Here is a 12,331-nt window from a genome sequence, read left to right as displayed (position 1 = left end):
GAAGGCCAACATGGCATTAATTTTCTTCACTGCCTGCTGTACCTGCACACTTACTTTTAGTAACTGGTGTACAAGGACACCTAGGTCTTGTTGCACTTCCCCTTTACCTAATCTGACACCATTGAGATAATAATCTGCCTCTGTTTTTGCCACCAAAGCAGATAACCTCACATTTATCTACATAATACTGCATCTGCCATGCATTTACCCAGTCACTCAACCTGTCCAAGTCACCATGCAATCTCTGATTTTGCTCACCAATCTCCCATGTGGGGCCTTACATAAGGCTTTCTTAAAGTCTAGATTCACTTCATCCACTGTCTCTCCTTCAATCTCTCTCTAGCTATTAGGTGACATGTAGTAAAATCCCATTGCAGTGATACACCACCTTATTTTTTTAGCTCTATCCATATTACCTCAATTGATTTACCCACCAGAATGGCTGCTCTGAGTGCTACTGTGCAATTCTCCATTTAGTAATGTTCGTATCTATACACTGTAAATGACTCGATTATAATCATGTTTTGTCTTTCTGCTGACTGGTTAGCGTGCAACAAAAGCTTTTTTACTGTACCTTAGTACATGTGACAATAAACTAAACTGAAGTCGAGTAGGATCCCACACATTTGAAAACCTAAATGCCTTCCGGATCTTTGCGAAAACAGCAAATTTAATTGGTAGCCTTGGGGCTAATACTGGGAGTGCTTCATTTAAGACCTGTTCTTAATAATATACAAGGTCTTGTAGCCATAATATTTAGAGTCGTGAAGGATGTTGGGGTGAATGAGATTAGTATAGAGGCTGCATCTTAAAAATCCAGAAAGCCAAAGAGTAGTTAGTGTTAATATTGTCGATTAGTAACCAGCAGATATGCAACTGTTTATTTCATCATCAGAGTGGTAGCTGCATGAAACAATGTACTGCACAGATCCAATGAGATCAAAATGATCAAGGAGAGACATATTCATGAGGATTTATCTGAGAACGTGGGGAAAACATTTACTCACCTATCATTATGAATGAAAATTTAATACAAATTTAAAAGAATTTATGGCATTTTGCAGTTGAGATTGAACAGCAACCAAATGCCTTCAAAAGAGAGGCTAATCTCAGCTGGAGGCTGATCTCTTATTTTGGCTTTAGATGAAAGAGCAATGAGTTCCGGCTGGGCTCACTGGAACACATTCACAGAACTTGATGCTGTTAAGCAGCAGTGGTGTACAAGCTTTCCAGCCAGCATTACAATCAGAGAAAATGGCTTAGCATCTGTCTAGGTTTGGATAACTATTGCTTTAATATTTTTGTGTATTTATTCTTCGAGAACAATATACCTGATTACTTTTAACTATATTGTTAGATTGAATTACTCACTCATCAGAATGACAAAGAGCAAATGTTATACATTACAAGGAAATGTTTAATGCGTGTGTAAGCCCATTTACCAGCACGTTTACATAACATAACATAACATAACAACACTTTATTGTCACTCGGCACAACACCGAGCGAAATTTCAGCAGTCACACAAAATACAGCAAAAAGAAAAGAACACAGGACACCCGACCCCAACACAAACATCCATCACAGTGACTCCAAACACCCCCTCACTGTGATGGAGGCAACAAAACTTCCCCTCTCTTCCCCCCGCACCCACGGACAGGCAGCTCGACCCCTACCGAGGCAAACGACACGCACAGCCCCCGCAAGGGGATGGAAGGCCCCCCGGCCGAGCCGCCCCGGGCACCGAAACGTCCCGCGGCCACACCGGGCGATGTTAAGTCCAACGGCCGAGCCGCACCGGGCACTGAAACGTCCCGCGGCCGAACAGCGCTGACGATGTTAAGTCCAGCGGCCAAGCCGCACCGGGCACTGAAACGTCCCGCGGCCACACCGGGCGATGTTAAGTCCAGCGGCCAAGCCGCACCGGGCATTGAAACGTCCCGCGGCCGAGCCGCACCGGGCACTGAAACGTCCCGCGGCCACACCGGGCACTGAAACGTCCCGCGGCCACACCGGGCGATGTTAAGTCCAGCGGCCGAGCCGCACCGGGCACTGATTACAGCAACTCTTATACAATTGGACATACACCTTCAAAATGTACCCAGTAATCCTTATCATTCTGTACATAACAGTCTCAAGCCCCCAATATACATGAATGGATTTATTGCTTTTACGTATATATCACATCTTACATGCAACTACTCTGCCGTGGCATCTCTTTCACATAAATTGCACCACATTCTTCCTTGAGATAGTGGGAGGCAACAGAGTCCCTACAGACATGAGGGCTGAGGACAGGCAATGTGTAATGATATAATGAAGGAACATGCACAATGCATGCTTCTCCAAACAACAATGTGATGATGACCAAGCAATTGAAGTAGATTTTGTGCAAGGCATAGTTTCTGCTCAGGACCCAAGTGACAATCCTGTGCTCTTCTTTGAAATTGTGCCAAGAGACCTTTCACATTCAGTGCTGCAATAAGAACTTCGATATTTGTCAACAAAGCTCAGACTGCTGCCCTCATGTTTTTGGATTCCAATATTGGCAACGATTTGAGAGCCTAGTATTTCTCCAGCAATTTGCCCTCGAGGACGTGCTGAGGAATATTAATTTTCTGAACAAGGATAGCGGTGATGGCTCCACTGGGCATGAATCTGCTGTCTTCTTTCAGTGCACTTTCAACAAATAGTACATAATACTTCAATGAAAGCTAGAGGCAAAATATGATGAGGTGAGAATCAGAAGCATTTCTAATTTAGCTTTGTTTTAGGAAAAGTTTATATATTTTGCATTCAATTGCACCAGCGTTGTTATGGCAACAAATTTGCTGTTGGCTTAGCTTCAATGTGAGTGCTATTTATTCACTCAAAATATTTAGTTTAAGGTGGGATATATCTAGAAAGCAAAGTAGAGTAGCAAATTAATGTGAAGCTTACTTATATTATTGAATATTGATTTCCCAGGAAATCATTGTGATTAGTATTAGCAATATAATGCTGAACAATGAAATATGATGAATACATTTTCAACTAAATGTGTGCATTAAAGGAATAATATGTTCAAGCAACACGAGCTTTGTGCTCACATTTCATGACATGGTGTAATGTTAGAAGATGCAAGTCTGCCCTATGGTGTTAGATGCTGAGCTGCTTCTGGAGGCAGACAAATGGCTCACTTTCACAGGCATGCCTCTTGTTTCATGGAATCATGAAATCACAGGTAAAGGCCATTTGGCCCATGCAGAATCTGTCAGCTCTTTGTCAAGTAATCCACTCTGATTTGCCAGTTCTTTTGCCAGACCTCCGCAAGTAGCTACCTTCAAATATGTAACCATTTGCCTTCTGAAAGCTACAATTGTAAGATGTTTTACCATCACTGAACCATCTCTTTAGATTTTAGAGCTAAAGTATGCTAAAAGGCCATTTGGCCCACTGAGTCCACATCAACCGGCAATTACCCTGTACACTAACACAAATGTACACATTAGGAACAATTTACAATTTACAGAAGCCAATCAACCTACAAACCTGTATGTCGTTGGAGAGTGGGAGGAAACCTGAAAAAACACCACACGATCCAAGGAGAATGTACAAACTCCATGCAGACTGCACCTACAGTCAGGATCGAACCTGGGGCTCTGGCGCCGTACAGCAGTGCTCCACCACTGCGCCACTGTTTCCTTAACCATAATTTCAATAATAAATATTTATATGATTTTCAGTATTGTCAACTATGCTTTTAAAAGCCATGTATACAACCTCATTAATCCTTTTATTACCTTATCAATAACAGTTCAATTTATTGAATATGATTTGCCATCAGCAAATCATTGTTGGCTGCCCTTTATCAGTTCACTCTTCTCCTACAGACTATTGACTTTCCTCTGAATTACAGTTTCTAAATGTCTCCCAGTTATTGAGGTTAAACTGACCGGTCTATAGTTGTTGGATTAATGCTCACAGACCCTTTTGGATGATAATATCATACTTTCACCATTGGTGTATTGAGAGGAGAGCCTGAAAAAATTTAGCAAAACTTTAAAAAAAATTCCTGGTTCACTTCTCTCAGCAACCGATACATTGTGCTGGGATCGAGTGCATTTATCCTCCTTGTTAAATTTCCTAAGACCTCCCCCTTACCAACGTACATTTTATCCATGGTTCATACTATTTTTTTATTTTTAGCAGCATCTCCTTCTTTTATAAATATAGATACAAGGTACTCAATAAATATTTCTTGAGCAGATTACCTTTATTCTACTGAATTAGTCCCACCCTCTCTTTTATTACCTAGTTACCATTAAAATGCAAATTGGAGGCTTCTGGTTTCTATTTTATAGTAGTTTTTAATCTATTCTCATTTTCTTTCCCACTTTCCCTTTGAGTTCTACAAATGTGGTCGAGTTTTTATGCATTATCAATCCAACTCCTGTTTTGTGCTCTGCTTTATCGCACTATTTTTCTCATGAGTCATCTGGGCCATCCTTTCCTTCCTGTTCTCGCTGGAGTTCAGAAGAATGAGGGGAGACCTCAATGAAATGTACAGAATAGTGAAAGACTTGGATAGATTGGATGTGGAGAGGGTGTTTCCACTAGTGGAAGAGTCTAGGACCAGATGTCATAGCCTCAGAATTAAAGGACATTTTTTAAGGAAGGAGATGAGGAGAAATTGCTTTAGTCAGAGGGTGGTGAATCTGCAGAATTCTTTGCCACAGAAGGCTGGGGAGGCCATCAGTGGATATTTTTAAGGCAGAGATAGATAGATTCTTGATTAGTACATATGTCAGAGGTTATGGGGAGAAGGCAGGAGAATGGGGTTAGGAGGGAAAGATAGATCAGCCATGATTGAATGGCGGAGTAGACTTGATGGGCCGAATGGCCTAATTCTACTCCTAACACTTATGACTTTCCCCTTGTGGGAAAGCCAATTTGTTCAATCCTTAATTACTTTAAACAATGCTCGTTATTTTATTCTCCCTTTCTGCATGCAGAATGTAGCAATTTGTGTCTACTAGATAATTTCCAATGAATACATGATGCTTAACATATCTTAATGTAATTTCTTGTTAAACACTCAGTCATCGGGTAAGAATTCTGAAACCTTAACTATTTGGAACTTAAATGTTCTCTACTTACAGTTTTAAATTGCTCAGCTGTATACAGAAATTACCTAGCCTTTAATAACCATGAAACACAGGAAACTAATGGCTCCCAAAATAGAAAGATCCTCGATGTTTTATTCTGCGCCCACACAGGTTAAATTGCAGAGGGCAATATCCGTAATGTTGCACACAAAGGCAAGCTGCACATTGCACAATGGATTGTACAGGAATATTTCATTCCATGTTAAATTGCCAATCGTCCATTCATTTTAAAAATGTTGACCTTCATTCACACAAGTGAATGCGTGGAAAGGCTTTATGATCTTTCATTTCTGCAGCACCTTTCAAAACTTTGGGGTACGCCCACAGCACTTGAAGCAGGTTAGGTATTCCTCAAGAACAGTCACTCATTGCATTGTAGGTTGTAGATCTGCCATGGCGAGCACAGTAAGCTTCCTTACATCTCACTTCCACATCAGCTTCCATTTTCCTTTTTAATATGGCTCAGTCATTCCTTTGTTATCATCTTTCCATTAATGTCCAATAAAACATATTTGAGCTTTCCTTGAATTCACCTGCTATTAATTTTCATGCACTTTCTCTGATTTCCTATCTCATTTTTAGTTCCATCTATTTCGATTATAAACTTCTTCAGAGGTTTGGTGGGTTAAGCTCATTATCTTTCATTTGAGCCACTTTCTCCTGGTCCAAAGGGAAGTCTCAAAAGTTGACAATTGTTATACAAGATAATGTCCGCAGTTATGCAAAGAACACACAAATGTATTCCTGGCAAATCTGGACCATTACCTATGGCATTTGGGTTGAAAGGTTATGCATGTGTTGGGAAAATATGACTGGATAGTTAGGACTAAGTATTTCTTTGTAACGTTTCAGGCCAAATTGTGCAGATGGTCATCTGTTGATTCCCTGGAGATCAATTGAATAGGTGCAACATGCACGCCACATCATTCAGGACTTTCACACCTGAACAATACAAACTGAAAGAAGGAAATACACTGGAGACCAGATATGTGCACATCTTATCTCTTGGGTTCTTAGGCTCACTATGAGTGGAGTAATTTTTCATAGTTTAAAGAACCAAGGGACCTGATAGTTACACTAGTCATAGCTGACATGCTTAATGCTGTATCATTAAGCTTCACCAAAATGGCTGGTATTTCTAATATTAATATTTGCAATTAATTAACCTTTAATAAATTAAATGGATTAATTAATTAACCTAAAAATGATCAACGGCAACAGCAATACACTCCCCAATCCTACGGCCAGAGACAATTTCACCTGTGGAAGCCGTGTAAGGATCTGACTGTGAAGGATTGGTCTGGTCAGCCACAGCAAGAAATTGAACCACAGATAAAACATTCTCCTCGCCAACGAGGACAAAATCAAAGCCGCACCTTCATCTCTCGCAGATTGACAGATGCTAAATGACTAATTAACAACAATCTTTGTGATTTGAAGAGTAAGGCTTTGAAAAGTGGGAGCTTGGTAAATAAGAGAGCAGTGTTCAGAAGAAATTAAAATTCTTTTTCAATACGTTTACTTGATATTTCATTAAGCGGTGATCTCTCATTCACTACAAACACAAAAATCATAAATATGTGACAGAGGATTGTCAGAGGGTGGTGGAGTTCTTTGCCACAGAAGGCTGAGATAGATAGATAGATTCTTGATCAATACGGGTGTCGAGGGTAATGGGGAAAAGGCTGGAGAATGGGGTTAGGAGGAAGAGATAGATCAGCCATGATTGAATGGCGGAGTGCACTTGATTGGCCGAATTCTGCTTCAATCACTTATGACATGAGGATTGGGAGGAGGACAAGGTTATGGGATAGAGGGGGGAATGCAGTTGATCAGGTTTTTTTTACATATACCAATGGTTCTAACATAAACCTTAACAAAATCATATCAGTTAGATCTCCAAGTCACGACCTCCTGCTTTGGAACATAGTTTTCATTCTGTTTGCACGACTGAAACGTAAAGTGAGACAACTTGAGGAGAGAAAAATACTGAGAAAAGAGAACATTTTCTAGCAACTTACTCTGATGGAGCTGTTGTTGTCGTCTATTAATGTGTCTGATACTTCCAGCTGTCCTTCCTCCACCACTTTCTGTAATATCATCCCAAACGTCCCAATTAGCCTGCAAGTAATGAAAGGGAGCATCAGCATTTCTTGACTTCATTGCAAGTCATACCATTATGTAATACAGTCATCATATTATTTCCAAATGTAACTCCATTTATAGTTTGCTCTGGGTGATCTAAACAAAACTATTTAGAGAATTTAGACATTATATACATAATGAAAACTAAAAAGCTAAAGTGAGATGCAGCAAGGACACAGGATCTTTGGCCCACTAAATCCACGCCGACCACTATTTACAGTAATCACATCGTAATCTCATTTCATTATCGCCATGTTCTCTTCAACTCCTCCCCGATTCCACCACTCATCTACATTGCGGGGGCAATTTAGAGAGGCCAATTAAACTCTTCTGATTTTGCAGTGTGGGGGGAGCATGCAGAGAAAAGCCTTCAGTTCACAGAGATACTTTAGATACTCCACATGGGCAACAGGATTGAACCCAGGTTGGAACTGTGAGGCAACAGCTCATCTAGCTGCGTCTGCGTTGCTCCTAATACCCTCTGCGTGCAAAGAAATGTACATGCTTGAAACTCTCTTCTGCAATTGTTGTTGGGTCATTGTTAAGCCAAGATTGATGGATTTTCAATAATTAGACCAGAACATACAGACAAACTGGGAAAATAGGCTTTCTTTGCTCATCAGACTGCACAGTAAATTACTTTCACCGCAGAATGGAACATACAGTAATCGGACAGGGCTGGATTTTGCAGGGAAAGGGTAAATATCTGTGCAAGCTTCAAATTCAAAGCTTGTTAGCAGCTACTCATGGGTGATGCTGTGGGTGCATTTCACTGCTGAATTCCTCACGGATTCTGATGCAAATATGGACAATGCTTTTCCACTTATTAGGAAATCTGTTCAAACTGCTTGTGCCAGAGTGGGCTAAGTCTAGGGAATTCCCATCCATTTATTTCATTCACTTTTATAATTGTTTTTTGTTTGGAATGTTTTAATTTTTTAAAAATAATTGTTTAAATATATTAATAATTTAATTATTTTCCCCTGGTTTAATTCTCCTGCATGTTTGTCAAGTATTTGGCATGAGGATTAATGGTTCTGCTACTTTGTTCAGTTTCTCCACCCATTTCATTCAAGCATACAATCATCTCATGCATAGGTCAGGAGGAATTGTTTATTATTAATTAGCACTTGAAAATAAGCTCAATCATTTTAGATTTAGCCCGTTGCATACATTTACTTGCCTTCGTGAGATCTTCCATTTGGATGAGTTGAGGATTATCAGGGCACACTAACAACATTGATGGTTTTTGTATATGAGGTAATTTTACAGTTCATTGATTTCAAGTTTTGCTTTAATTATTGCACTCTTTAATGGGTGCATATGATATTTAAGACTGTTATTTCTATTTATATATTGAATCAGTGTTCCCAATTCTGTTCCCAATTCGAATTTTGTTATTCCTGCTATTTGGTTCTTTTTACATTGCTTGCATGCCTAATTTTATTTATTTAATAATTTACAGTAAGTGACATCAGACTGAGGAATGACAGAAGAATCCTTTATTGAAGGACTTTAACGAATCAAATGTGTTTAAAAAAATCTAAATTTAGTAATGAAATTTCACAGCCTCCATAGTGAGATTCAAGCCGATGACTCCAAGACTTTGTTCTGTATCTGAATCACCATGATTTTAAATACTTATTCATTGATAACTGACAATCACTTTTTTAGTTTGCTTTTTAAAGTGGAAGCTTTAATGCTTTTCAGGCAAGGTAAGTGGTGTGAACTCCTAGCCAGGCACAATGCATCTGTGTTTTGATTCTGCCTTTACAGCTACTTTCATTTCACAATGACATTGTAATTTAGCTTTCAGCTGAGCATAGCCTCTACTGTGGGCTATTTACTTTCTGACAACCAAGCTTTACCCAGCAGCTCAGTACTAGTTCCTCCATTTGGTGCTTTATCTCTTTATGTCTGTCTTGGGATACTCCAATATTATTTTTAGATCATTTTAATTTATTGTTTAAAAAGGTAAATAATTAAAGTAACTGCAATAAAACAATTGTATGTAATGATCTCACCACTCATTTCATTTTATTTCTTCAAGAGTGAAAACTTGCCAACTGAATGGAATATTTTACAGAAGAGTTATTTGTAAATTAGTCTGGAAACAAGAACTAATACATTGTTACTTTTATGATTGAAATAAATTCTCATTTATAAAAGAAATGGTGGTGAGCAATAAATGAACATATTGGTTTCCAGTACACAGATCAGAAATTGATTGTATAATAAAATTATTTCCCTGCAAGTTATACACCATTCTGAGTTGGAAATATGCCAATGTTCCTTCATTTACACTGGGTCTAAATGTAACAACTCCCTCCCAGCAGTAGTATGGGAGTACCTTCACAAGTAGGATGCAGTGCTTCAAAAAAGCAGCTCACCGTCGCCTCCTCAAGGACATTAACTGATGGGTAATTCTACCATTGTCAGAAGTGAATAAAAAAATCTGTCCATAATGAATTTAACATAGCACAAGAACAGGGCCTTTGGCATACAATGTCAGTGCCAAACATGATGCCAAGACCATCATTTATTTTCCTGCACATAACCCATATCCCTCCATTCCCTGCATATCCATGTGCTTATCCAAAAGTCTTTTAAATACCACCAACATATTTGCTTCAACCACCACCCCATGCAATGTGTTCCAAGCACTCACCACCCTCTGTGTAAACCAAAGTTGCCCCGCACATCTCTAACATTGCTCCTCTTACCATCCACCCTATCTATCGCTCTCATAATTTTTCTACTCCTACCAGGCCTCCCTGCAACCTCCTGTGTTCCACGGAAACAATCCAAGTCTGTCCAACTTCTCCCTGTAGCTAAGATCCCCTAATCCACACATTTATTTCAATGTCTTTCAGATGTAAAATCTGTATTTGAAAAATGTAAAGCTATTTTCATTAAATGTAAAAGTAAAATCTACACATTTTCTTCATGGGTCATTTATTGGATTTATGACCCAGGTGTGATAAAAGAGGAACATTTTATTAAATTGATTAGATTATGAAATAGCATTTGAGGAGACTAACATTCACATATCCTCTCATTAATTTTCTTCTAATTAGCCTCTTTGAACAATTGGACGATTTTTAATGAATGATAAGCTTAATGACAAACCAACACAAAGTTCGCAAAAGACAGCCAAAAGGGTAGTTTAAAATAAATATTCCTCAGCATGGAATAGAATTCTAAAAGGTTTTCTCTAGATTAACAGCCAAATAAAGCAGGATCTCCTCACTTTGCCTGCAACCAATGTCACTCAGGTTAATTTCTGCATTTATGTTAACTCATTACTCTGTGCAATTTGGACATTTTTTCAAAGCACTCAGAATCTACTGCTTAATATTTTCAATGGGTGCTTTTCAACTATTGATTAGCCATCAGTTAACAATCTGATTGGTTTGATGTTTCATCACATATAAGAAATTTTAATTAATGTTTGAGCAAGGTTGATGCCAACATTTTAGGTGCAGCACAATGAAATGAAATGATAAAGAATTTGGGCTTCTGTCCAGGAGATGATTGGAAGTCCATTGTGATGCAATGGCCATTGGTAAGCAACATTATAGCCAAATAATAATCCAAACAATTTTGAACAATCTTTTTAAAATTCAGTGTGGCAAAAATGATCTTTGGAGAATCGCTCCCCTACGGCCTGCAGCAAGAATGGGCCCTGGCGTGGAAGTTCAGTGTCAGCTTTGAAGGAAACAGAGGTGATGGGACTAGATGATAAGGATGCACTTCAATTTGGCTGAGCAAGAACACCACCAATATCAGCTGGCACTGGTGAAGTTTGACTGAAATTAGAACATAGAACGTAGAACAGTACAACACAAGAACTGACTGTTCAGCCCACAATGTCTGTGCTGATCATAATGCCCAGACCAACTCTTATCTGCCTGCACATAATCCATATTCCTCCATTCCTTGCATATCCATATGCCTATCCAAATGTTTTTTTAAATGCCACTATTGTATCTGCCTCAACCACCACTGCTGGCAGCTTGTCCAGACATCCTTGTCCCGCACATCTCCTTTAAACTTTGGCCCTCTCACCTTAAAGCTATACCCTCTAGTATTTTTATCCGAGGAAAAAAGATTCCAACTGTCTACTTTATCTATGCACGGGCCCAGGGCACTCCCCAGGGCCTTACCATTCACCTTGATGATCCTGCCCTTGTTTGACTTCCCACAATGGAACACCTCATGTATCTGCATTAAACTCCATTAGCTATTCTGCAGCACAATTGCCCAGGTGATCAAAATACTGCTATAAATTTTGATGACTATCTTCACTGCCGACGATTCCACCTACTTTAGAGTCATCTGCAAACTTACTAACCCTGCCTTGTCCATTCTCATGCAAATCGTTGATATTGTTAACAAACAGCAATGGGCCCAGCACTGATCCCTGGGACACACCACTAGTCACAGGGTAGTGACTGTGATTCAATGATTCAATCATGGCTGATCTATCTCTCCCTCCTAACCCCATTCTCTTGCCTTCTCCCCACAACCTCTGACATCTGTAAATATTCATTTATCATTAGGCATTACCAAAATAAAAGTTTGTAAAATAAAAAGGTTACTGATAATGAAAAGGAAAATTTCAGTGATTCAATTCAGCTCCCTCACATCATCCCACCCTATAATTCCTTCATGCATTTTTACCGTGATCCTGATTTAAATGTCAACATTTATTTCCAATACAACATTTCTCAAACTAGAAATACCAATTGATCATCAATGAGTCACAATTTGAATCTGGAGGTTTATTCTCATATTACATACGAGGCCATTTGTCTCCGAGTCTAAGGTGGCTCTTAAAACAATTCCAGAACAATTTTGTGTTAATGGATCGACAATGAAAGTGATTGTGGCCACTTCTTTAATGCCTACAGCACTTAAGCAAGCCTATTCTGATTTTAAAGTATTTCTTTGTCAGACATCAAAGGGCTGGGATCTTTTTTTAAGAAACTATCTTTACCTTTCCTTTATTCTATGAAAGATAAATTGTTCCACATTAT

General features: G+C 39.1%; 1 protein-coding gene across 9 annotated transcripts in view; it reads right to left on the bottom strand.

Moving 5' to 3' along the window:
- Positions 1 to 12,331, bottom strand: part of otofa (otoferlin a) — a 224,433-nt gene that overhangs the window by 124,594 nt on the left and 87,508 nt on the right. For all 9 annotated transcript variants that reach the window (XM_078399342.1, XM_078399345.1, XM_078399340.1 and 6 more), the window contains exon 4: positions 7,169 to 7,268. In XM_078399342.1, the coding sequence (XP_078255468.1) occupies positions 7,169 to 7,268 (100 nt within the window). The remainder of the gene's footprint in view (positions 1 to 7,168; positions 7,269 to 12,331) is intronic.

The sequence above is a fragment of the Rhinoraja longicauda genome, chromosome 5 (assembly GCF_053455715.1).
Source record: "Rhinoraja longicauda isolate Sanriku21f chromosome 5, sRhiLon1.1, whole genome shotgun sequence".
NCBI classification, from domain to species: Eukaryota; Metazoa; Chordata; class Chondrichthyes; order Rajiformes; family Arhynchobatidae; genus Rhinoraja; species Rhinoraja longicauda.
Note: the sequence above shows the minus strand (reverse complement) of the source record. Positions and strands in the feature narration are given on the sequence as shown.